At 40.2% G+C, this 27,692-nt stretch overlaps 1 protein-coding gene across 6 annotated transcripts in view; it reads left to right on the top strand.

Moving 5' to 3' along the window:
- Nucleotides 1–27,692, top strand: part of REPS2 (RALBP1 associated Eps domain containing 2) — a 258,360-nt gene that overhangs the window by 61,126 nt on the left and 169,542 nt on the right. For 3 of the 6 annotated variants that reach the window (XM_062183462.1, XM_062183461.1, XM_062183458.1), the window contains exons 2-4: nt 1,407–1,530; nt 24,271–24,419; nt 27,298–27,421. In XM_062183462.1, coding sequence (XP_062039446.1) covers nt 1,407–1,530; nt 24,271–24,419; nt 27,298–27,421 — 397 coding nt within the window. Of the gene's footprint in view, nt 1–1,406; nt 1,531–24,270; nt 24,420–27,294; nt 27,422–27,692 lie in introns of all 6 variants that reach the window. The other 3 variants (XM_062183460.1, XM_062183459.1, XM_062183457.1) reach the window with 1 other exon arrangement.

The raw sequence follows: 27,692 nt of genomic DNA, 5'->3' as shown, positions 1-27,692 counted from the left end.
AGTTTAAAAAAATGTGTAATAGATATAACAGTAAGGAAATATGAAATTCAGTTACATTTTATATTTCAGGGTATGTTTCATCCACTTAATTGAGAATTTATTGACTGTGTCTTGGGTGCCTATCATTTTAAAAATATTTGAAAGGCAGAGTTAGAGAAAAGGAGAGATGGAGGGAGGGAGAGAGGGAGGTGGAGAGAGATAGAGAGAAAGAAAGAGATCCATCTTCCATATGCTGTTTTACACCCCAATTGGCTGCAACTGTTGGGGCTGGGCCAGGCCAAAGCCAGGAGCCTGGAACTCCATCTGGGTCTCTCACATGGGTGGCTGGGGCCCAAGTTCTTGGGACACCATCTGCTTTCCCAGGCATATTAGCAGGGAGCTAGAACAGAAGTGGAACAGCTAGTGACTTGAACTGGTGCTCATATGGGATGTTGGGGTGCCTATCATTTTGCTAGGAGATGAATGGAAGTTGCCCCTTGCCCATGAAGAGAAGACTTTTTAATAGGAGCAGAGTTAAATAGATAACTGTAACATTATGAGATAAATGAGAAAATAAATATTAAAAACTCGAATATGGCGAATTTCAAATATATAGAGAATCAGAGAATGAATCCATCTACCAGGTACAACAGTGGTCTCTTGGTTATTCATGTTTCACCCCTAGGTATCACTTACTCCTTTCTCTTCTCTTAGAATAGGGTAGCGTGTGATAGACATTTGAATAGAGTACTCTTGAGAACACATGGGGAAAAGAGGCTATACCTGGGAACTTGGGAATAAACTATAGAGAAGTAATATTTGAGTTCAATCTAAGTGGGGAGGAGAATGTTCTAGTTCCAGGTGATGGGTTGGGAACCAACAGTTACTGCAATGCCTTGAAAATATTTGTGTCTCTAGTACTTTTTTGTTTCCTTGAAATGAGTATCCAAGATGTGATTTCAATGGTTAGGAAAAAATTTTGTCTTAAGTTAATTATTATAAAAATAATTAATTCACTGTTAATTTCAATAAACTAGGATAATCCACAAGTGGTGGTAATGACTAATCTGTTCTCTTTTCACCCCAGTGATTTTCTAGACTTTGTACATTAGAAGCTACCCCTTGAAGAAATCACTCTCCTTTGTAAGAAGAGTAACAGCCATCTTTTTTACTTTTATTTTTATTTTTGAAAGAGGAGGAATAGTAAATTACTTAGTCCTGAAGCACCATGAGTAGGTAGAACTAAATGATCTGAATTAAAAAACTGTAAGCTGCAGAAAAAAGGAACCAACCAGTGTGTACACATAGGTTCCTGAGGGACTTTTTGGTTAGTTACACTGTGAAATCCTTGCAATTTCATTATATATCTTGTCATCTTTTCCTGTTATGAAATGGGGTTTTCATCATGATTTTCTTGTCTGTTTCAGATCACAGAACTGTGTGGTGCAAAGCGGGTTGGTTATTTTGGTCCAACACAGTTTTACATTGCTCTGAAATTAATTGCTGCAGCACAGTCTGGCCTCCCTGTGCGGATAGAGAGTATTAAATGTGGTGAGTATCTCAAATTTGTACATTTTATTATGCACGACATGTTTCTTGCTTATGAGAACCATTTTTAGTGGGTCTAAAGCCTGTTCTATAAACTTTTGTGGGAATTTCTCCTTGCTTCTTCCAACTCCTGTGCAAAATGCAGTAACAAAAGTTAGTTTTTTTCTTTTTTTTTTTTTAAACTGGGAAAGATTCAGCAAGTGACCTAAGATTAGTTCCTTTTAACTGACTTGCAGTTGAAATAGATTTTGTTCTTTAGCGGGATGAGAGTAAAATAATAACCTTCAGTTTAATTTTCCGCTTGAGGTAACTATAATATCATTCAAGGCTCTGTTAGGGATTGGGTGGAGTAACAGGAGAGGTTGAGTGGAATTGCTCCTTTTCTCTCTTTTTTCATCCCTGCCAGTTCTATCAGATGTGCTCAGCCTTCAATTCCCAGGTGCTGGAGCACTGATGTGATGACTATTAAGTCCTTTGGAGCTACCAAAAATTTTGGCAAAGTGAATTTATCTTTTCTAAGTTTTTATTTACCATTTTGTTTGGTTTTTTTAAAGATTTATTTATTTATTTGAAAGTCAGAGTTATAGATGGCCATAATGGCCAGGGCTGGGCCAGGCCAAAGTCAGGAGCCAGGAGCTTTATTTGGGTTTCCCACGTAGGTGACAGGGCCCTAAACACCTGGGCCATCTTCTGCTTTACCAGGCCATGTGTAGGGAGCTGGATCAAAAGTGGAGCAGCTGGGCACAAAGTGCTACCCATATGGGATGCCAGTGTCACAGGTAGCAGCTTTACCTGCTACGCCACAGTGCTGGTCCCGGATTTAATGTTTTCTTATCTTCTCATCTCTGTCCCCAACCTACCGTATGCTTGAACACTTTTCACAAGTTGAACAAAAAGCAAAGCCCCCAACAATTATCATGATTTCCTTGGCGTCAGTATTGACTTTAAATATTTGAATGAAGAAGGTGACTATTTGAGGGATTCATCATGATGTAAATTACTTTCATATGTTTACTACACAGCTCTGTGGGAACTTTTCCCCCTATCGTTAATTTGAGATAAAATCCACTCAGCTGTTCACTCCTGCCTTGTTAAGTGTCTGGTTGAGATATAAGTGGGTTCGGGATTTACAGTTAGTCCATGGAGAGCTTGTAAGACAATCTAAATAGCCAAGAAGATTGTCATACATGGCTGTGGGTGACAGTGCTCACTTGTTGCCCTAACCATCATGGGGCAACAATCATCCTGTTAATTTTATCAAGGGCTTAGAGCATGCCAGACATTGTCTTATTTATCCTTATGGCATCTTACTAAATTAGGTACTTGTGTTAGTTTGCATCACTTAGGAAAGCTTCAGTAACAAATGCCATGGCAGTCTTAGTGCCTTAACCAGACAAAGGTTTGCTCCTCACTTCGCAGTGGATCAGGATAATCCTTCAGGGTAGCTATCTTCCATGTGGTGATTCTGTGATCTCAGCTGCTTTATCTTGTGGCAACTTTAACAGAACCTGTTCCCATACTTGCCATGGCAGGGCACTAGTTTCTCACGCTAGCAGTTAAGTGCTCTGGCTTCAATGTGACTCATATTACTTCTGCTCACAGTGTATTGGCCAGAACTTCCCACACGGATCTGCTTAACTACAGAGTATAGTAGGGGCACACAGTTCTTCCCTGTGCCTGCAAGGTACAGGGACAGCTGAACACTGAAGGTGTTGTGGTGCTATTGTTCACACATCTCACAAATGTGGAAATTAAAGGATAGAGAGGTTGAGTAGCTTACTTAAGAGCATAAGGCTATTAGAGTTTGGAGCTAGAAGTTATGCCTACAGTTCCCATGTTCTTAATTGCTATGCAAACTAACCCCTTCTTAATTCTTTCTGTTTAATAAGGTGTTGACTATAATTTATAATCACAGATTATTTTCCATTAAAAAAATTAGATCCCAAAGGCATTTCTTGGTATTACAGAATTTGGTCTTTGAAATATGAGGTACTGGGGCCAGTGTTGTGGCGTAGTGGGTAAAGCTGCTGCATCCCATATGGACACCGATCTGAGTCCCACATGCTTCACTTCCCATTCAGCTCTCTGCTGTGGCCTGGGAAAGCAGCAGAAGATGACCCAAGTCTTTGAGCCCCTGCACCCACATGGGACTCCAAGAATAAGCTCTTGGCTCCTGGGTTTGGATTGGCCCAGCTCCAGCTGGTGTGGCCATTGGGGAGCAAACCAGTGGATGGAAGACCTCTTTGTCTCCCTCTCTGGCTCCGCTTCTCTGTAACTCTGCCTTTCAAATTAATAAATCTTTGAAAAAAAAAAAGAAATATGAGGTACTTCAAAAATTTACAACAAATAGAATTAAAAGATTTGTTTATTTTGGTTAAAAAAACTTTGGAAATCCATACATATGAGGCACTTTCAAAAAGTTCAAGGAAAATGCATATTATGAAAATACTATGCATGGATTGCAATTATGTTTTGCACCAAAATAAATTTATCTTTAAATTCTATTTGCCAACAACTTTTTGAAGTACCCTCCTAGGTTTCTTGATGGAGTGTTTTTTAAAATTTATTTTATTTAATTGAAATTCAGAGAGAGAGAGGTCGATCTTTCATCTGCTAGTTCACTCCCCAGATGGCCACAACGGTCGGGGCTGGACCAGACCAAAAGTCAGGATCCAGGAGCTTCTTCCAAGTCTCCCACATGGGTGGCAAGGGCCCAAGCAGCTGGGCCATCTTCTGCTTTCCCAGGCACATTAGCAGAGAGCTGGATTGGAAGTGAAACAGGCAGGACATAAACTGGTGCCCAAATGGGATGTTGGCATCACAGCCATTGGCTTTACCTGCCACACCACGATGCCAGCCCTTGGAGCGTCATTTTTGTCAGCAGGCTTGGTGTTTGTTACTATAGAATGTAGTGGTCACTGCTCCCAATTCTTTGTTTAATTAGTTGAAAGTTATATCACGTTGAGTTTGGATTTGTCATGGGATTGGTAGCTTTTGTTTTATTGTAACTGATCACTAAGCCTTATTTTAATATCTTCCAACTTTATCTTCTAGAAAACTTAGAGCTGCATTGTTGTGTACAAGAATGAACTTTTGATGCCTTTGTTGTTTTTTTTTTAGTGAGACTTAAGCCTTTTACCTGATTTGTGCCCAGATCTATTAGCTTAATTTTCTGGGAGTGGGGGTGAAGAGAAGGATTATCAAAGTTATCACTTGTGTAAAGGACTAATACTTTTCCATGAACATGAGCATAGTTAAAAAATTCATGGAAATAGAATCAAAAGATAAGTTTATTTTGGTGTAAACCATTTTGAAATCCATGCATGTTTTTTTTCCATAATGTGCCTTTTGCCTTGAACTTTTTAAAGCCTCTAATGTAAAGCTTTCTCGGTTGTATTTTTTTAATTAATTAATTTTTTAAGGAATATAAATTTCATAAGTACAACTTTAGGAATATAGCTATTCTTATCACCATACCTGCCCTCCCACCTATACTCCTACCCCTCTGTCCTCCCTCTCTCCTTCCCAGTCCCAAAGATTCATTTTCAATTAACTTTGTACACAGAAAACTAACTCTATTCTAAGTAAAGATTTTAACAATTTGTACACAGACACACACACACAAAACTGTTTGAGAGCTAGTTTTACAGTTAAATCTCATTGAGGACAGAGGTCCTGCATGGGAAATTAGTGCACAGTGACTCCTGTTGTTAATTTAAGAATTAACATTCTTATGTATGATGTCAGTGATCACCTGAGGCTTTTGACATGAGCTGCCTAGTCTATGGAAGCCTTTTGAATTCACAAACTCCATCAATATTTAGACAAGGTGATAAGTAAAGTGGAAATTCGTTCCTCCCTTCTGAGAAAAATGCATTTTTCTTTGATGACCACTTCTTTCTGCTGGGGTCTTACTCACAGAGATCCTTCATGTAAAGTGGACATCCTTGTCTGGTACTAGATCTCAGTGGGAATGCTTCCGACTTTTCCCCATTTAATAGGACACTGGATGTAGTTTTCTCATAAATTGCCTTGATTGTGTTGAGGAATGTTCCTTCTGTACCCAATTTGCTTAGAGTTTTCATCATGAAAGAGTGTTGTATTTTATCAAATGCTTTCTCTGTATCTATTGAGATAATCATACAGTTTTTGTTCTTCAATTTGTTAATGTGATGTATCACATTGATTGATTTGTGAATATTGAACCATCCCTACATACCAGGGTAAATTCCCACTTGGTCTGGGTGGATGATCTTTCTGATGTGTTGGAATCAATTGGCTAGAATTTTGTTGAGGATTTTTGTGTCTGTGTTCATCAGGGAAAGTCTGTTGTTCTTTTTCTGTTTCATCTTTTTCAGGTTTAGGAATTAAGATGATATTGGCTTCATAGAAAGAATTTGGGAGGATTCCCTCCCTTTCAATTGTTTTGAATAACTTGAGAGGAATCAGAATTAGTTCTTTAAATGTCTGGTAGAATTCAGCAGGGAAGCTGTCTGGTCCTGGGCTTTTCTTTATTGGGAGGGTCTTTATTGCTGATTCAATTTCTGTCTTGTTTATGGGTCCATTTAGGTTTTCTATGTCTCCGTGGTTCAATTTAGGTAGGTTGTATATGTCAAGGAATCTATCCATTTCTGCTAGATTTCCCAGTTTGTTGGCATACAACTCTGTAGTAATTTCTGATGATTCTTTTTATTTCTGTGGTGTCTGTTGTTACATTTCCTTTTTCATCTCTAATTTTGAGTCTTCTCTCTCCTTTTTTTGGTTAGTTGGGCCAACGGTATGTCAATTTTTTTTCCAAAAAACCAGCTCTTTGTTTTGCAGATATTTTGTATTTTTTGATTCAATTTTGTTGATTTCTTCTCTAATTTTAATTATTTCTTTTCTCCTACTAATTTTGGTTTGGTTTCCTGTTGTTTTTCTTGATCCTTGAGATGTATTAGCTCACTTATTTGGTGCCTTTCCAATTTCTTGATGTAGGCACCAATTTCTATAAACTTTACTCTTAACACTGCTTTTGCTGTATCCCATTAAGTTTTTTTTTAAAGATTTTATTTATTTATTTGAGAGGTAGAGTCACAGATGGTGAGAAGGAGAGGCAGAGAGAAAGGTCTTACTTCGGTTGGTTCACTCCCCAGATGGCTGCAATGGCCGGAGCTGCGCCGATCCAAAGCCAGGAAGCGGGTGCTTCCTCCTGGTCTCTCATGTGGGTGCAGGGGCCCAAGTGCTTGGGCCATCTTCCAGTGCTTTCCCAGGCCACAGCAGAGAACTGGATTGGAAGGGGGTCAGCCGAGACTCAAACCGGCACCCATATGGGATGCCGGTGCCACAGGCAGAAGATTAACATACTGTACCATGGCGCCGGCCCCCTCCATTAAGTTTTGATATGTTGTATTTTTGTCTTCATTTTTTTTCCAGAATTTTTTGATTTCTGGTATGACTCACTGTTCATTCAGCAGCATGTTGTTCAGTCTCCATGTGTTTGCATATGTTCTAGAGATTCCTGAGTTGCTGATTTCCAGCTTCATTCCATTGTGGTCTCAGAAGATGCATGGTATGATTTTGATTTTTTTTGAATTTGCTGAGGCTTGCTTTATCGCCTAGCATGTGGTCAATCCTAGAGAAAGTTCCATGCACTGCTGAGAAGAATGTGTATTTTGAAACTGTAGGGTGGAAAGTTTTGTAGGTATCTGTTAGGTCCATTTGGTCTATAATGTCTGTTAACTCTGGTGTTTCCTTGCTGATTTTCTGTCTGGTTGATCTGTCCATTGATGAAATTGGGGTATTGATGTCCCCCATTACTATTGTATTGCGCCTATGTCTCCCTTCAGATCCCTTAACATTTCTTTTAAATAGTCAGGTGCCCTGAAATTAGGTACATATACGTTTATAATAGTGACATCTTCCTGTTGAACTGATCCCTTAATCATTACATTGTGCCCTTCTTTGTCTCTTTTAGCATTTTTCGTGTTAAAGTCTATTTGGTCTGATAATAGGATGGCTGCACCAGCTCTTTTTTTTTTAAAGATTTTATTTGACATGTAGAGTTACAGACAGTGAGCGAGAGAGACAGAGAGAAAGGTCTTCCTTCTGTTGGTTCACTCTCCACATGGCTGCAACGGCCGGAGCTGCACCTGATCTGAAGCCAGGATCCAGGTGCTTCTTCCTGGTCTCCCATGCGGGTGCTGGGGCCCAAGCACTTGGGCCATCCTCCACTGCCTTCCCAGGCCACAGCAGAGAGCTGGACTGGAAGAGGAGCAGCTGGGACTAGAACCGGCACCCATATGGGATGCTGGCACTGTAGGTGGAGGATTAACCTAGTGTGCAATGGCACCGGCCCTGCACCAGCTCTTTTTGGTTTCTGTTGACATGGAATATCTTTTATCATCCTTTTACTTTCAGTCTGCATACATCTTTGTTGGTGAGATGTGTTTCTTGTTGGCAGCAAATAGATGGGTTTTGTTTTTTAATCCATTCAGCCAGTCTGTGTCTTTTAACTGGAGAATTGAGGCTATTTACATTCAAGGTGACTATTGATAAATAATGATTTTGCCCTGCCATTTTTCCAAAAATATTCCTATTTTTTTACTTTGAGTTTTCTTTGAACTTCTACTGGGAGATTTTCTTCCTTTACCTTCTTTTGTAGTGATGACCATGTTTCTGTGTTTCTCTGTGCAGCACATCCTTAAGCATCTTTTGTAGGGTTGGGCAGGTAGTGAAAATTCTTTCAATTTCTGTTTGTTATAGAAGGTCTTTATTTCACTTTCATTTATAAATAAGTGCTTTGCAGGGTAGATTATTCTGAGTTGACAGTTTTTTTTTTTCTCTTAAGACTTGGAATATATCTTGCCATTCTATCCTAGCTTGTAGGGTTTCTGATGAGAAGTCCTCTATGAGTCTACTTGGAGAGCCTTTCTCTGAAAGTAATTTGGTGTTTCTCTCATGCAGATTTTAGAATGTTTTCTTTATGTTTTACTGTGGTGAGTTTGATTATAGTGTGCTGTGGTGAAGATCTTTTCTGGTCATGTCTATTAGGCATTCTATGTGCTTCCTATACTTGGATGTCCCTTTCTTTTTCCAAATTAGGGAAGTTTTCTGTTATTATTTCACTAAAAAGGCCTTCTAATCCTTTCTCTCTTTCCATGCCTTCAGAAACTCCTAGAACTTGTATGTTGGGTTGGTTGATAGTATCCTATAGAGTCCCAACAGTGTTTTTTATTTTTCTAATTTCCTCTTCTTGTTTTTGGTTTGACTGTATAATTTCCTGTGCTTTGTTTTCTAATTCAGATATTCTTTCTTCTGGTTCACCGATTCTGTTGTTAAGGCTTTCCACTCCATTTTTTAATTTTTTCTATTGTATTCTTAATTTCATTTTGATTTCTCTTTAAGATCTCTATTTTGTGGGAGAAGTTTTCTTTCATTTCATGTATGGATTTCAGTACTTCATGCATTTGCTTCTGATTACTTCTATGTAATCTTTTTTTAAAAAGAATTTAAAATTTTTTATTTATTTGAAAGAGTTACACAGAGAGGTCTTCCATCTGCTGGTTTACTCCCCAGATTGCTGCAACAGCAGGAGCTGAGCTGATCTGAAGCCAGGAGCTTCCTCCAGGTCTCCCACGTGGGTGCAGGGGCCCAAGGACTTGGGCCATCTTTCATTGCTTTCCCAGGCCATAGCAGAGAGCTGGATTGGAAGAGGAGCAGCTGGGACTAGAACCGGTGCCCACATGGGATGCCGACATTTCAGGCCAGGGCGTTAACCCACTGTGCCACAGCGCTGGCCCCTTCTATGTAATCTTATGATCATTTTTTTGAATTCCGTTTCTTGAATTTCTTTCATCTCATCATCTTCTCAATCTAGTATTGAAGTGTTATATTCTTCTGTGGGCATCATATTGTCTTCCTTAATCTTGTTTCTTGAATTAGTGCATTTGTTATTGTGCATTTGTGGAGATACTCGTTGATTTCTTCTTTGTTTTTTCGCAGTGGTGGCTTTTATCTTTGTACTAAGCCTGTGTAGATAAGTGGAGTGTTTGCTTTCAGGGAATAACTAGAGATGTGTGGTGGGTGTGGCCAGGGAGCTCTGTTCAGTTCTCCATGGTGAAGGGCATGTCTAAGGCAACACACCTGGGTTTTGTGGGGGGTAAATCTCCTCATTTTTTTTTTAATCAGGAAGGAAGTTTATTCTGCTCAGCTGAGCTCCTCTCCTCAGAGGAGACCAGTATCTGAGTGCTAGCCCTAGTGGGTGTAATATTCATCTACTCTGCCCTAAGGACCACACAAAGAATCTGTGCAGTTCTCAGGGTAAGCTCAAATTTCCCAGCAATGTCCCTCATCAGGTAATCAGGAAACCCCAAGTATGTGAAGTCTCCCACTGTGACTGTTCAAAGTCCCAGGCACACCATGAGTCATCCCATACACCCTCAGTTTTTCTCACAGTCCTGGCACACTAGCCTCCCACAGCCCTGTTCTTCCTACCAGAGTCAGGAGTCTCCACTTGGCTGTTTGCTGGACATGGACACTCTGAGTTGTATTTTATGCACCTAAATGCTGCCTTTTACCCTTGAGGGTTTAAATATATCTAGAGTTAATTCTTAATTACCTTTTTTCATTAAAAGATTTATTAAATAAAAGTTGTTTATAGTGAGCATATGTTGAGAAAATTGGACAAAACATTCACCTGTCACTTAGAATTTTCTACTTTGTTTCTTTTCCTTTTTCTTAAAAATCTTTATTGGACGGGGCACCGATCCTGTCCCGGTTGCCCCTCTTCCAGGCCAGCTCTCTGCAGTGGCCAGGGAGTGCAGTGGAGGATGGCCCAAGTCCTTGGGCCCTGCACCCCATGGGAGACCAGGATAAGCACCTGGCTCCTGCAATCGGAACAGCGCGGTGCGCTGGCCGCAGCGCGCCTACCGCGGCGGCCATTGGAGGGTGAACCAACGGCAAAAGGAAGACCTTTCTCTCTGTCTCTCTCTCTCACTGTCCATTCTGCCTGTAAAAAATAAATAAAAACAAAAAAAAAATAAAAAAAAAATCTTTATTGGAAAGGCAGAGTTACAGAGAGAGGGACAGACAGAGAAAGAGATCTTCTATCCTCTGATTCACTTCCCAAATGGCTGCAATGGCCAGGGCTATGCCAGGCTGAAACCAGGAGCCCAGAACTCCATCTGAGTCTCTCATGTGTGTGGCAGGGTCCTAGGTATTTGGACAATCTTCTGCTTTCCAACGTGCATAGTAGGGAGCTGGATTGGAAGCAGAGCAGCCTGGATTCAGATCAGTGCTCTGATATGGGATGGCAGCATTGCAAGAGGTAGCTTAACTTACTGCATCATGACTCCAGTTCTATCTAGTTTGTTTCCTGAAATATATTAGTTTATCGCAGGCATGGAAAGCCAAGACACTGTGGCAAAAACGACCTGAATGAAAGAATTTGGTAAACAAGATCCCAGCAGAAAGAACGGTCCATCAAAGGAGGCACCTTTCCCTGAAGGGAGGAAGGAACCTCCACTGCGATATGGCCTTGACTAAATAAGTTCAGAGTTGGTGAACTCAAGAGGCTTCCATAGCCTCGACAGCTCATGACAAGAGCCTTGGATGATTACTGAGTGTCAATTGTTAAGTCAACAATGGGAGTCACTGTGCACCTGCTCCCCATGTAGGATCTCTGTCCTTAATGTGTTGTACTATGCGAATTAACGGTAAAACTACTAGGTGAACAGTACTCTATATCTTGTGCAGTTGTGTGGGTGCAGTCTATTGAAATCTTTGCTTAGTATATACTAAGTTGATCTGTATATAAAGATAATTGAAAATAAATCTTGATTAAGAGTGGGATGGGAGAGGGAGTGGGAGATGGGATGGCTGTGGGTGGGAGGGAGGTTATGGGGGAAAAAGCCACAAAATGCAAAAGTTGCACTTTGTAAATTTACATTTATTAAAAAAGAAAAAAGATTCAAAAAAGAAATATATTAGTTTAATGTATTTTATGACACAAACTTTGACGGCCAAGGAAAATGCTCTGTGGGAACTTAATTTGAAAGGCTATGGTAGCCCTGTCACACCCAAGGAGTCATACCCAGGGAGTCGAGGATGGTGCTTTTATTTCATGAATGACACGCATCTGTGGCATGTGGATGTTAACCTCTAACCTTTGGTTTTTCCCATTTCAGTAAATGCCACTACCATGTACACAGATATACCAGCCAGAAACCCAGAAGTCATCCTGTATTCCTCTCTTTCCTTCACTCTATAATATAATCCATCAAAACTTCTGGCAATGTGGTTCCAGTCTCACTGCTTGTTACCTCTATCTGTTTGTCCCTACTAGTCCAGACCAGCTTCCCCAACTTACCTAGATATCATAGTGGTTTCATTGTTGGTTCCCCATCCCCTCCCCTCTTCTCTCCTCTGGTATCTTTTCCTATTTTTGAAAGCATGATTTTTTTTTAACTTTTATTTAATGAATATAAATTTCCAATGTACAGCTTATGGATTACAATGGCTTCCCCCTCCCATAACTTCCCTCCCATCCACAACCCTCCACTCTCCTGCTCCCTCTCCCCTTCCATTCACATCAAGATTCATTTTCAATTCTCTTTATATACAGAAGATCAGTTTAGTACATATTAAGTAAAGATTTCAACAGTTTGCACCCACATAGAAACACAAAGTGAAACATACTGTTTGAATACTAGTTATAGCATTAAATCACAATGTACAGCACATTAAGGACAGAGATCCCACATGAGGAGCAAGTGCACAGTGACTCTTGTTGTTGACCCAACAAATTGACACTCTAGTTTATGGCACCAGTAACCACCCTAGGCTCTCGTCATGAGTTGCCAAGGCTATGGAAGCCTTCCAAGTTCGCCAACTCTGATCATATTTAGACAAGGTCATAAAAGACAGGGTGAGGATAGTAACCAATGATCCTAAGAGTGGCATTAACCAGGTCTGAACAATTATACAGCATTAAGTGGGGAAGAGGATCATCAGTACACACAGGTTGGGAGTAGAGCCATTGGTGGTAGAGTAGAGGTTATGATTACAAAGGAATGAGGCCCAAGTGTGCTAGACAGGGTCTAGAACAAAGGACAGAGTCATTATTAGAGGAGCTAAGAAAGGTGCTACAATTAAGTTTTCTGATTGAGAGGCAAATAGAACCTGATAGAAGGGGCCTGGTAATAATCTGTTGGGCTTTAGGCCTTGTAAGTTAAGAGGCCCAGACGTATCTATCTCTTCGCATGGGGTACATCCTAAGGGGGGTGTGAACTTCCTAGGGGAAGGCACTCTGTTGACTTTCATTACTTAGCTGGCCTGGGAGGAGAGCTGGCCAGGTAAAGGCAGGGGGCATCTCTAACAAGAAATTTACAGTTCTGCCTGGAATGTTGCTGACCCTACTTGGCCGTCCCCTCAGCTGCAGTGGTCACTTTGGAAGTTGGGCTGAATGAAGGGCTTTTCAGCTTAGAGCCAATAAGATCTGTGGCTCTGAGCTGGGCATCCTTCGACTCCAGGGCAGGTCCATTTCCAATGATCCAACTCTTGGCAGAGCTGCCAGGGCTCTTCACATGTTGACTTCTGCTGAAGCCCAGGCTTACCACATTGAAAGCTACTGCAGTGGACTGGCCTGTTGGGTCTCCTTGAGGGCAGATCACTGTATAGATCAGCCATTAATAGGCCTGCCACCCGTTGCTTCTGATGCCTAGCTTTCTTTTCCTCCTGGTTTTTGTTAAAGCAGACCAGAGGATGCAAGTCAAGAAAGAGAGTGGCCATGTCCCATCTCTAATCTTCGGTGGCCTGAACTACAAGTCTATAGTCACAGGCATGTTCTGTAGTAGTTTTTCTAAGGTAGACAATGCCCATGAGGAAAATTATATTCTCACTTAAAAACTTTCTTTCCCTTTGGTCTGAAAGGGAGGTTTTTTCTACTTACTGTTTACTTTGCTGATGGCGAAGTAAATCTAGCCATGCGATTATAATTTAAGCTCTTATTTTGGCTATGCTATTACAGAAAAATGTTAGCCATCTCTTTTATAAGGTCTAAAGTTTAAATTGTGTGTCCTACAGATTCCTTCATAATAGAATTAGTTTCCTACCTTGAGGAGAATAGAGAAATGAAAGAACAAGTTGGGCTTAGAATAGAGAAATGAGTTTATAATTTTAAACATGGCAACTTAAAGTCTTTTGTCATCCACAGTTATATATGATTTGCTGCTCATAAAACTAAAGCGTTGTTGGTTCTGTGTTTAGCTGTCCTCCTGTAGGTTCCTATGGACTTTTTCCAGCCACTTCTATTGTATTCAGTACTTTGGGATGGCTCTGTAAACACATGAAGCCAATAATGTATTAACAGTACCAACTGAGAGAAAGTATGGTTAACTGAGGTTACTAAAAACAAAAAGCAATTCAAATCAATTGGCAATTTACAAAAAGAGTTAAAGATTTTAAAAGCTATTATTAAAATTGCTATATTGGTCTATTATGTTATATATGTGTACATATTGTATGTCCACATGGGAAAATTTTATTAAGAGTTTTATTTTAATCGGCTTATAGATAAGATTGTCCATAAATTTAAGCTGCTAAATTAATCAAAGATACATTTTCATTCGTGTGACTTGAATCTCTGCATCATATGTTTTATACTTATTGGTAGAAAGAAACAAAAAATACTTTATATGTTTGTGCTTAAGTTTACTGGTTAAACAAACTACACCATGTTAGATATTTAAGAGGTGTTTCCAAATGCATGATTCTTAAAATTTATAGAAGGCATTGGACCTTCTGGTAAATGTTTTCTTAAGTTGTTATCTAATGGTTGAAACTGTTTGCTAAGTATTCATGTGATATTGCTACTGTCAGCAAGCGTTCTAGGACTTGCTCCCTCATTTCTCTATTCTAAGCCCAACTTGTTCTTTCATTTCTCTATTCTCTTCAAGGAAAGCATGATGTTTTAAAAATCCACATCAGATAATTTTATCTCCCTTCTTAAAACCCTCCAGTGGTTGGCTCATCACACTTAGTACAGAATTGAGTCTCTGCTTGATCTGTAATGCTCTAGGTAATCTGATCCCTACCTACTTTTCCATCCTCATCTCAGACCTCACCCCTTGTTTGCTCTCTGTCTTCCAGCCTCATTGGCCTTTCAGCTATTTCTGGGTGATCATTTTCCTCCTGTAGTACATATGTCCATGTTATCTCAAGGTTTTATGTTCCTGGGGGTCTGTTCTTCTTCTTTGCTTCCCATGACTGGCCCCTTCTCATCCTTCAGGATTCAGACTATGTGCCCCCCCCCCCCATGTAAGGTAGGTCCTATCAGATTAATTCATTAATGACAGAACGAGCACATGGTAAAGCTGATTCAAAAAAGTACAAGTATAGAGAGTCAGAATTATTTATAATCATATAAAGAAAAGATACTGGAGTAGGATTGGTAAATTACATATAAAACTGGCAAATGTCCTCCAGGGCAATACAATAAAAGTGCAGCTTGGCTATTGCTTTGTTTTCTAAAATGAAATTCATTTGCTATCAGGCAACAAGTACTTGTTAGCTGATAGTTTTGTGCAAGTTAATATCTACCCTTTCAGAATTGCAAAATGCCCAATCAAAAGAAAATAATAAATCTGAGCAGCAGTGTATCCCGAGGAAGTTTGGTAATCCTTGGGTGGGCCTGTTGAATAACGCTTCTGTAGGACTGTCCCCACCCTACTTTGTTCTCTCTCAGCATCTGTTTCCTTATAGCATTTATCAGGGTTCGTAAATATTCCTTATAGGTTTGACTTTTTTTGTTTGTTTGTCTTCCTTACTGTTTGTAAGCTTGATTAAAGGGAAGGGAAGAGAATCTGGCAATCAGCCATTGCATCGTGGGCCATTATAGGCACTCAGTGCATATTGGTTGAATCAGTGATTGAATAAAGATATAAATGTTTATGCATGCAGAAAGCATCTTGGTCATCTGTCACTCTTTAAGCTGAAACAATTGGAGAAGTCATCCCAGTCTGCCGTCTTTCTCGGGGCCAGTTGCTAACCTTGTCTGTGCCTGAGGAGCACCTGGAGAGTTTTAAATACAAAATAAAAAATACAGGTGCCTGGGTCCATTTCCAAAAATTTGCTCCAGACTGAGAATCAGGATTTTTAACAGTTCCCTGGTAATTCCTGTATTGAGCCAATGATGATTTCCCATGAAAGTTGGATTGAGCATTTTCAAGAGCTTTGCTCAAGCTATGACTAAATACATAGGTTTAGTTGCACTGGTGGCCAGAACGAAGCTTTTCAAGGGACACTTCCTGTCAGGGTCATGCCAGTGCAGACTCTGCTTTTACACAACACTAAGAGTGAGTGCCTCCTTAGTTGCTGGCACTTGGCATCCCTCCAGCCTCACCCTAGTCCGAGCTGCAGTGAAACAGCTTACTTGGAGGGGGGAAGAAAGGGCAGTAAAAATTGAGGGGCAGTAGGACTTTTGCTGTGGTAGCTACTATTACCTGTCTTTCTGGGGACTGTGAAGACTAAAGGAAGGTTAGACAGGATCTAGAATAGGGTTCCTGCCATGTTGGTGCCATGAGCCTCTTTGGCCATCTGACATCTGTGGGCTCCTTGAAATAATGTTTTGAATTCCTACAAAGATATATCATTATAAAGGAAACTTCTTATGTTAAATTAGTCACTAATATATTTAAAATATATAGCAATATATGTGCTTCTTATTTAAATATTTATTTCTATTTATTTGAAAGGTAGAAATATACATAAGCACACACAGAGAAAGAGGGACACAGAGAGAAGGACACACACACAGAAATAGAGAGCAATCTTCCATTTCCTGGTTCAGTCCCCAAATGCCCACAGCAACTAGGGCTAGGTCAGGCCAAGCCAGGAGCCAGGAACTCAATCTGGGTCTCCCATGTGAGTGACAGGGACCAGGGACTCAATTACTTGAGCCGTCACCTGCTGCCTCCCAGGGTACCCAGTAGCAGGAAGCTGGAATGGACTACAAGGTTGGGACTTGGACTCAGGCACTACCATATGGGATGCAGGAATCCTAAGCAGCATCATAACTGATATTTTTTTAAATTAATGATTAAATAAAAGAAATAACAGTGATGGAAAAAACTACTGTACTTTCAAAGTAGTAATGAACATAAATAATACATTAAGTTGTCTGCAACAACTGTAACATGATATAAAAATACCTGATTTGGTAGATGATAAAGTTATAGGTATTTTTAATGATACTACAGTGGTTTGCTGCTTACATTTATAATAGAAAGAAATGCTAAATTTCTGTTAGGCTAGAGGAAATAAAGATGTAATTTTTTTCTTGTCCAACGTGACAGACCCCTTGATTTCTTTTCAGTCCTTTGGGAGTCTCTGAACCCAAATAGGGCAATGGTATGATTCATGGAGTCTCTAGGGCTGTGTTATCTGACCAAACTGATTTGTGGTCTGGTAGTTCACCATGAAAGGAGAATTAGGACCAAAGAGTGACTTACTTGTAAAACTAAGTTTATTCAGTTCTTTTTTTTTATTTGACAGGCAGAGTTAGACAGTGAGAAAGAGAGACAGAAAGAAAGGTCTTCCTTCCGTTGGTTCACCCCCCAAATGGCCGATGCTTCCGCCTGGTCTCCCATGCGGGTTCAGGGGCCCAAACACCTGGGCCATCCTCCACTTCCCAGGCCAGAGCAGAGAGCTGGACTGGAAGAGGAGCAGGTGGGACCAGAACCCGATGCCCACATGGGATGCTGGCGCCGCAGCTGGAGGACTAACCAAGTGAGCCATGGCGCCGGCCCCAGTTTATTCAGTTTTAAGATTTTTTTCTGGTTCTACTTTTTAAGTTTTCTATTATGATAGTGGGTATTAATAGTTAGGGGTAAACGTCTTAACAAAGTAAAATGTTGTGAACTTTATGTTGATTCTCTTTGTTTGTGGGGATGGGGATTTACTGTTCTGTGAAATTCCAAAATTTGTGAACCCCTGTTGTAGTCATGAGTCTACCACCAAGAAGATCCTAGGGCAAACCATTTAACCCCCTTTAGTTCCTCTGTAAAACAGTTGTCTTCAAACCAGGTGATTTTGCCCATCTTCAGAGGATACTTGGAGATGTACAGAGACAATTTTGTTTTTCACACCTGTGGAGGGCAGTCCACAGGCATCTGGCAGGTAGTGGCAAGAGATGCTGCTAGACATCCTACACTGTATAAAGTAGGACTCCCTTTCCTAACAGCAAGAAAATTCTCCATTTCCAAATGTCAGTAGTGCCGGGACTGAGAAAGCCTTCTGCAAAATAACGAAGACTTTGGGACAGATAGGGCCCATAATCTTGCCACCTTACTTCCTGTGCTCTAGTTTTCTAGATCCTATGATAGAAGTAGGAGGATTTTGCAGGAGTGAGTCCTGTTCCAGTGGTGTTCATGGCTTCCCCCTTCCCCTAAGCAATAATTATTTTACTCAGGAGAAAAAAAGGTGGAGATTTTTTGACTGAATTGAGGGTGGGGAATATTCCCTATTCTCTTCTTATTTGACTCCCCTGACCACCCCACCCCCTATCTCTTAGGGTTGGGAGAGAAACCATTTGAGTATGACAGCCAACTGTATCAATTGGTGATGGATAGAAAAGACCACACTTGATGGTGAATAGGGAGCCCAGGGATGGAGTAAGAAGCCCAGTGGGTAAACCTGTAGGTGGCTGGGGGCTGCTATGTACATGTTTGTGCATGGGCATGTGTGTGCACATGTGTACTTGTTCACACAGTTTCTAACATGTTAATGACTAATCAGGGATGGGGTTTCAAATACTAAATGCTGTGTTGAGATCTCCCATTAAGCCTTGGTCCACGCAGCCTTTCTGCCTACACTTCAACCCAATCTCCCTTTCCTTTCTTTCTAAAATGATTCTTTAGGCAGTTCCCCTCACACCTTCTTTCCTCATCCTTGCTGCAAGAACCCAGAGCTGCTTTGGATGAAATTCACCTACACAGATTGATGCGTTGTATGGCTGCTGAATTGTGTTTCTAGGGGTTTTGCCCCTCTACTTGAGTCATTCCCATATCCTCTGCTGTATAGTTTCTCCTCCCCAAGTTTCTGAGAAGTGATTTCTAGCTTCATTTATTTGTTTATTGTTGTCATGCAATTCTTTGACAAACATATGTCACTGGGATATTACACATTAATATTAGGTAAAAAATGTTGTCTTTATTCAGAGGTTTCTGGACCTCCAGAACCTATTGCTGGAACTCAGTGAAGAGCCCTTCTACCAGAGGAACGTGGTATAGGCTGGCTGCAGAGGATGGAAGGTGAAAGAGGGCTAGAGATGGTCTCCTTTTACAGATAGAGAAATTGAAGTCTTGATAGAAGAAGGGGATACTGCTTGTTAGTAGCCAAAGCTAGTAGATTACAGATCTCCTAACTTGCTTCTGGATTCTACCCATGGTGTGGACAGTAAAGATAACTTATTAACCACCCTTTTCACTCTAACCGCCACCCTCCCAATCTAGCTATATTTCTACCTATTTCCAAATTGACAAATATTTTCAGGTTAATGGGTAGATAGTAGGGTAATAGGTAGGAGACTAGAAGGCTTTGACTAACATAGATCTGAATTGATAAAACTGGCCTAATATGTTTTTCTAAAGTAATTTCTTTTTTAAAAATATTTTATTTATTTATTTGAGAAGTAGAGTTACAGGCAGTGAGAGGGAGAGACAGAGAGAAAGGTCTTCCCTCCGCTGGTTCACTCCGGCTGCAACGGCCGGAGCTGTGCCAATCCAAAGCCAGGAGCCCGGAGCTTCTCCCACGCGGGTCCCGGGGTCCAAGTACCCAGGCCATCCTCCAGTGCTTTTCCAGGCTAAAGCAGAGAGCTGGACTGGAAGAGGAGCAGCTGGGACTAGAACCGGCGCCCATATGGGATGCTGGCAGTGCAGGCGGAGGATTAACCAAGTGAGCCACGGCACCAGCCCCCCAAAGTAACTTCTAAAAAATGTGTGGTAACAGCTTCACTTTGGAATTACAGAACATTATTGTCATATTTTTCTGTTAACTTGCAAGTAGCTGGTATAAATGGATAGGCAATGAAAAGTAGTGGACAGAAGTGTGCCAGGAGGGTAGGAGTCTTGATGTGGTCATAGCTGTGCCACTGTATTGCATGACTCAGATAAGGCTCACCCTCTCCTTCCTGGACTTACTTCCTCACCTGTAAGATGTGGATGTTAGAGCAGGTTTTTCTTAGAACATTTCTCAGCTTTGAAATGCCAAGGTTTCTTGCTGAATATTTGAATCTGCAGTAGAAAGACTTTTAATTTTCAGGACGGGAATGTAGCCTAGTAGCTAAGAGTATGGGTCCTAGTAATAGATTACCTCATTTTGAATCTTTGCCTCATAACTTTTTATTTATGTGCCCTCAAGCCAGTTAATCTCTCTATCTCTCTTTTTTAAAAAGATTCATTTACTTGAGAGACAGAGTTACAGACAGAGAGAGGGAGAAAAAGAGAGAGCGCGAGAGAGAGAGGTCTTCTATCCACTGGTTCACTCCCCAAATGGCTGCAATGGCCAGAGATGGGTCAATCTGAAGCCAGGAGCTTCTTCCAGGTCTCCCAAATGGGTGCAGGGGCCCCAAGAACTTGGGACATCTTCCATTGCTGGAATGGAAGTGGAGCAGCTTAGACTTGAACCGGCACCCATATGGGATGCCAGTGCTGCAGGCAGAGGCTTAACCTACTATGCCATAGTACTGGCCCAGATCTCTCTGACTTTTAAATGGCTTACCCAGTAAAGGAGTATACCAATTGTATGTGACTTATCGGGTTGTTTTAACAATAAAATCTTGAATTCCCTTGCTAACCATTTGGAAAAGCATCTAGAACTGTGGTATTCAGTGTGGTAGCCACTAGTCACACATGGCTGGCTTTTGAACATTTGAAATGACTGAGGAATAAAAGTTAAAAAAAAAAGATTTATTTTTTTATTTTTTTACCTGAAGGACAGAGTTACACAGGAGAGGGAGAGACAGAGAAAAAGAGAGATCCTTCATCTCTGGTTCACTCCCCAAACAGCTGCAATGGCCAGGGCTGGGCCAGGCCATATCTAGGATCCAGAACCTTCATCTAGGTCTCTCACATCGGTGCAGGGACCTAAGCACTTGGCCCATCTTCTGCTGTTTTCGCAGGCCATAGCAGAGAGCTGGATCAGAAGTGGAGCAGCTGGGACACGAACTAGTGCCCATATCAGATGCAAGCATTGCAAGCGGTGGCTTAACTTGCTATACCACAATGCTGGCTTTGAGTTATTAATTTAATTTTAAACCTCAAGAAGTGATATAAAATACCTTTCTGTTAAACACAACTTTCTTGATTCTTGATTACTTTACCCATTAAATTGTGTAGGACAGGAATCAGCAAGCTTTTTCTGTCAAAGGCTAGATAGGTAATAGTTTAGATTTTGTGAGTCATATGATTTTTGTCAAAACTACTTAACTTGGTTTTATAGTATGAAAGTAGTCATGGACGATATGTACACAAAGGAGCATGGCCATGTCTGAAAACTGTTAATGCACACTAACATCGAATTTAATACTTTTCACATATCAGTAAATATTTTTGATTTTTTTTCAGTGTTCAAGCATTACACTCACATTATATGCAGAAATGGATAGCAGGCTGGATTTGGATCTTAGGTATATACATAAGATGAGTGAGCTCATGTCCATCATAAAGCACTTACAGCAATGTACATAGCAGCTTTTTTCACAATGGCCCCAAAGTGAAAACAACCCGAATGTTCATGACAGAATAATGAATAAAAATATAGGTATATTCATTAAAATGGATTATTATATAGCAACAAATAAGAATGAGCTATGTCTATTTCCAATGCATTGGATGATTACCAGAAGAGGATAAATATTGTATGTGTTGGGGCTGAAACTGTGGGGTAGTGGGTAAAGCCGCCACCAGCAGTGCTACCATCCCACATGGTCACCGGTTCAAGTCCTGGCTGATCCACTTCTGATCCAGCCCCCTGCTATGGCCTGGGAAAGCAGTCCTTGGACCCCTGCACCAGCATGGGAGACCAGGAAGGATCTACTGGCTCCTGGCTTTGGATTGGCCCAGATCCAGCCATTGAAGCCATTTGGGGAGTGAACCAGGGCATAGAAGACGTCTCTCACTGTCTCTGCCTCTCTGTAATTCTTCCTTTCAAATAAATAAATAAATCGAAAAAATTGTATGTTTGCATTATACAAAATTCTAGATGAGGCCCAATGTTGTTTACCATTTATTATTGTGTTTATGCTGCTGATGTTTTTTTCTAATTCGTTGAGGAAATTGAAATATTTCTTAAAATCAGTGTCTACATCAAATATGGAAAAACAAAAGATTTCCCCCTTAATATTTACAGGTCACATTATTTTACAAGAGTCATAGTTTTCTTTGTGGAAGGGAAAAAAGTCATTTATATTTAATATACAAAGCATTTCTATGTTCAAAGAATACAACCTAAGATTCTATCATGAAACAAATTATTGCCTCTGTCTCTTGGCCCCTATAAACATTTAATCTGAACAAGTTCTGTGTTAGTTTAATTAAAATTGGGAGAAAAGACTCTAACCAACTACTACAAACTAACCTTCTTCTGTGATTACTTGGATATATTACTGCATAGCAGAGACTTTATTAATTTTCCAGTAAAGTTTCACTATAAGATTTGGTGTGTGTATGACTAGGAAAAACATTAAGACTGAAAACTTACAAACTGGACTTTGATCTTTCACTTTTTAAAAGCTTGCAGCAGCTTGAGGAAAACCAGCCCCTTCAGGAAAGTTTGTAACGATAAGAATCTCAGGACGTTTGGTTACAGTTCGTAAGGGAGAGTTGTTTACAATCACATGACCAAAGAAAGTATTAGAAGAATTTAGTTGGATTTTGTGTTTTGTTGTTGGGTGGCTGTCTGATGGAGAGAATTGTTTCCTCAGTGAATGGTTATAGAGAAATTCTAGTCAGGGTGAGACAATGTATGAAGTGATAAGGTATCTGGGAGTCATAGCTAAGTCTTAGTAGAACACTTACTGTTCATAATACTACAGTTGTATACCATTGTTCCCTGCAGTTATCTGTTGAGTGACAGTAAAACACTGGTCAGGGAGCTTATAAATATTGAACATCTATTTCTGTTTTTCCCCTCAAGAACTCCTTGGAAGTAGAGTCATTCTCTTGTGTACAGATTGTTTTATACTGTCTTCTTCCATCTTTTTATATTCCTTGTGTGCAGACTGAGCTGAAACAAATATCTTTCTGAGAACAGAACCATAGGATTAGCTTATATTTGATTTACTAAGAATCTAGAGTTTCTTTTCTCTTGCTTGTTTGCTTTTGAAGTCCATTCCTGCCTTGAGTGCTGGAGAGCTGCCCGAGCTTGGGAAGTATTAAAATGTTAAAAATGGTGGTCGTCCTCTCTTCAGAAGAGAGTCTTGGTTTAATTTTCCAGAATGGTTACTCTATTTATGTCTCTTGGGCCTTTGGTTGATTGATCACACAAGGATTTGTCATTTGCCTGCTTCTTTGAATCAAATGTGGACATAGCAACTAAAAATAAACATGATGTGGATATTAGAGAACCAGGGGCTTTTTTGGCCTGGGGAGCTAGGATACTTGTGTTGCTAAGATGTTTTCTGGCTTTAGCACAGCATCAATCATTGGAAGCGCAGCTGTGCTTTTGGAATAGAGGGCTGATGGAAGCTCAAAGGCACACTGATGACTGTTATCCTGAACAAAGAATACAGATGCAAATCATTCTATGTAATCCGTGACTTTATAGCTGTTTTTATGGACCTTTGCACTATGTGATTGTGTGTGATTGCTGTGCTGAGAACTATGAGTGTGCCAAGATATCATTTTCATTTTCAACAATTTGAAGTATAGGTAAATATACTAGACTCTTATTTTTCTTTTTTTATTAATATAAAGAGAACAAATTTCATTTGACTTTAGTTCTCTGTAGCATTGTGAGTGGCTAATGATTTTGACAGTAGAATCTTGCTGAATGTTAGAATGATTGCTCTGACTTAATACTATTTTCCTCATTGCCTTGTGAAAAGACAGCCAAAGATGGAGTGTGAAAATCCCTTAGAACATTATACTGGGGGAGAAATTGTTTTACCCAGAAGTTTGCTCTAACAAACAAGTCCTCTCTGCAGGGCACTGCTTTGTAACTTGCCGGTTTCAAAGCCTGGTTCTGATGCAGATGAGCTGTGTGATCTTGGGAATGTTACTTAGCTCCTTCAGGTCTGTGTGCACATCTGTAAACTGAGTTGATAATGCTAACTGTATCTTACAGAGTTGCCAGGAGTCATCAATTTAGTATTTGGAGATCTTTGGTACTGCATATGTCATGTTTAAGTGCTATATAAACTTTTTTCTGTATAGTGTTATGTAAACTTTACCTGCTACCAGTTGTCACTTGTATGATGTCACATACTTTTTCTTGGTGCTGGCCTAACGGATGAAGCGGGAGATTAGTCCCTGCTGTGATTCTGTTTTGCAGTTATTTGGCAACATTGAAAAATGTTAAGCCATAATACTTTGGTTAAACCATAGCATTTTGTAGGAGTCCTCGTTGTGTCAGAATCAAAATTTAATCTATATTTAGTGCTCTGGAATTTTTCCTCACACATGATTCATCTTTTGGCTATTGAGTTCCCATTTTTTCCAACTTTTAAAATAAAGTTTCAGTTAAGCTTCTTTGATTTTGATCCTAAAGAATTGCCTCTGCCTCGCTTTATGATGTCAAAGAACGATGGTGACATACGATTTGGGAACCCAACTGAGCTGCATGGGACTAAGATTCAGATTCCATACTTAACTGCGGAAAAAAATTCCTTCAAAAGAATGGACGATGAGGAGAAACAGGTAAGCAATCTGCTCAGGCATGTTCATTTGATTTTGACCCTGAAACCTCACATAGCAGGGCCTCATATCTGCTGTCAAGCTTCCAGCAAATCTCACCATCTGGAACACAATTATAGCCTTGGAAGTGAGCCAGTGAAGTTTCCTTGGAGCAAGTCAGAGAGGCTGATGCATAGGAATTACCACGAGCCACCCACAGACCCTTTAGAGCCCATTTTAATGTAGAATTTTGTCTAAAATAAGGTTACTGTTCTAATATACTTACTTGATTTCTCTAGGTCAGTGGTTTCCTAAATGGGTTCTTTGAAATGTAACTTTTATGATTTTTAAATAGCTCGTCTCTTTGAAAAAGAAGTCTAGAGAAAAGATTTCTCTGGTTAAATATGTTTGGAGAATGCTGCTTCATAGCCATCCTTGGGGGAAAGACTAAATCCTCAGTCTTGGACATTCACAGTGCACGTTAGTAAAGTAAAGCCTCAAAGAAGTCCTGTGGTTAAAAAAAAAAAAAAGACCTGGCAATCTGCACTTATGCCACTTCTTTCACCAGGGAATCCTTTCTTGGGGAGCATGTTTGGAATGTCGTCTTGGGAAATGCTATTATCTATTTAATAGGTTGGAAGCCAGAATAGGGAGGATGGCGCTTTTAAAATGAGACCACTGATTGCAATAGGTAAGTGAGGAGTTCTAGAGACAAAAGTATAAGATCCCAGAAGGTGAACCTAACAGGAAGAGAGAAATAGTCGACACAGTAGTGAGCACTGAGGCACTACAAGGTGTAGTTCCCACTTCTAATACAGATACTGAATCATCCCCAGAAGTCAAATTATATTTGACATAATGTCTTCTATGTAGAAAAGGTAAATACATTTATTATGCTTTAGGATGATTTAAATTGTAGTGTTTTAAAAACACCATGGATACTAACAGTTTATGTTGACAAACTAATTGAAATGGCTTATTCTGATGATATTGGATATCTGAGGTGTTGCTGTGTAAGTTTTATATTTATAATCAAGGGAGGTATAGCACATCCTGTTGAACATCCATGTGCTCTTGCTTTCATGATTCTGACACATTTTAAAAAAGTTATTCAAGATATGTATGTAGACGTGTGTATATAAAGACATAGGAACTTTTGGTCAATATTTTTTGGTATGCTTTCCCACTACCAGCAATAGGAGACCCTGGATCCACTGTCACACAGTGGTTGATGCCCTGGAAAATTTGCAGGTCCAGTCCCTGGCTGTGTGAGTGAGGATGCATCCTTCCACTTCAAGGTGGATTTTTGCTAGGCCCACTCAGTCTATGGATATGAGGTCATGCTTAAAAGCAAAAACATGTTTTTCTTTTTCTTGGAGAAAAGTATTTGATTAATATTTCAGATCACATATTTCTTATTAAGGGAGTCTATGTAGTCTCTGTATTGATAAAAATACTATTTCCTTGTTACTTGGATAACCCAGAGTTACTAGTATATTGGTTAAAACAAAAAAGGAAGGAAGGAAATCCAGAGGTAGTTAAGATTGCTTACCTTGCCATCAGGTTCATATATGAATTGAGATTCAAATTTTAGCTTGTTAAGGCTTTATCCTAGTATTTAGGTATAAATTCACGGCTTTTCTTTAACTAAAATACCCAAAAGAAGCTACTTATGAAGAAAGACAGTTTATTTCGGCTCATAGATTTGGACATTCACAGTCCAAGATCACGTGGTCCCATTAATCTAGTGTCTGATGAGGGTAGTAAACAGTGGAAGGCAAGAAGGGGAAGGGTCACATGGTAAGCCAGGAAGCAGCGAGACAGGTGGACTGAACTTGGCTTATATAACCAACCATCTCATGAGGACTACTTTTTTTTTTTTAAAGATTTATTCATTTATTCATTTATTTGAAAGAGTTACAGAGAGAAGGAGATACACACACACACACACACAGAGAGAGAGAGAGAGAGAGAGATCTTCCATCTACTTGTTCACTCCCCAGATGGCTGCAATGGTCAGGGCTGGCCCACGCTGAAGCCAGGGGCTTCATCCAGGTCTCCCACATGGGTGGCAGGGGCCCAAACACTTGGTGGCCATCTTTTACTGCTTTCCCAGGTCATCAGAAGGGAGCTGGATCAGAAGTGGAACAGCCAGGACACGAACTGATGCCCACATGAGTTGCTGGTGTAGTAGGTAGTAGCTTAATCTGTTGCACCACAACACTAGACCAAGGACTACCTTCTGAGGGCAAGTCCCCAGTGACCTGAAGACCCCCCACTAGGCCCATTTCCCAACATAATTGGATCTAGTTTCCATTCTTGATCCATCAACCATGAACATGAATCTGTTAACTGTTAGCATAAGACTTGGGGTCTAAATGTCTGCATGAGTTGGGGAGGCAAATCATGTTCAGACTGTAGCATTAGGAGGAGGCTAATTGGAGTGGATAACCCTTAATGAATTGTTTTGCAATCTCAATTTAAGAAAAAAACTGACAATTTTACTTTGGAATAGTAAGCTCTAAGACCATTTAGCACTAAACATATGATATTTTTTAGCATAAGTCTAGGAAATAGGAACATTTATTAATGAGAGAAAATGGACTGTACCACACAGAGTTCGTAACTGGGGACTATGTGAGTAGTGTCTTTTATTTTCCAAAGGAAAATATTGTTGGAATAACTGAAAATGTTTTAGTCTGATTTTAGCAATTTTGGTGGTTCAGCACTGGTGAGACTTCATTCTCAAGGAGACTTTTAAATGCTTAGACACTAATTTTTAATCATCATGCATCTGTTGGGTCAGCATCTGTAGAGTTGCATTGTGCTTCCTAACTGCAGCTCTGAATGCCAGGCTTCTCAAATGGTTACCTCTGAACTCTGCTCTGGTTTTTTGAAGCAGGAAACACAGTCTCCCACGATGTCACCCCTCGCCTCCCCTCCTTCTTCCCCACTTCATTACCAGAGGGTGCCCTTGAGCCATGGCTACAGCAAACTGCGGAACAGCACGGAACAGATGCATCCAGGTAAGCTGACCTGGGGGCCAGCTGTTCCAGGCAGTGTTTTAGAGATTCCTTAATCTACCAAACAGCAGCACCACTGGGTGCTTAATTTCCTGATTTAATTACCTCTGACTTAGAAGTGTGGCTGAATTTAATATTTCAAGGCAAGATTTTTAGAAAATGAAATTAAACATATTTCAGCAATACTGCATCTCCTGTCCCAGAAAGTACTTTATCTTTAGACTTCTAAACAACTATTTAGATGATTTGATCTTTCATACATATACAAATAGGA

This window comes from Lepus europaeus, chromosome X (assembly GCF_033115175.1).
Source record: "Lepus europaeus isolate LE1 chromosome X, mLepTim1.pri, whole genome shotgun sequence".
Taxonomy (NCBI): domain Eukaryota; kingdom Metazoa; phylum Chordata; class Mammalia; order Lagomorpha; family Leporidae; genus Lepus; species Lepus europaeus.
Note: the sequence above shows the minus strand (reverse complement) of the source record. Positions and strands in the feature narration are given on the sequence as shown.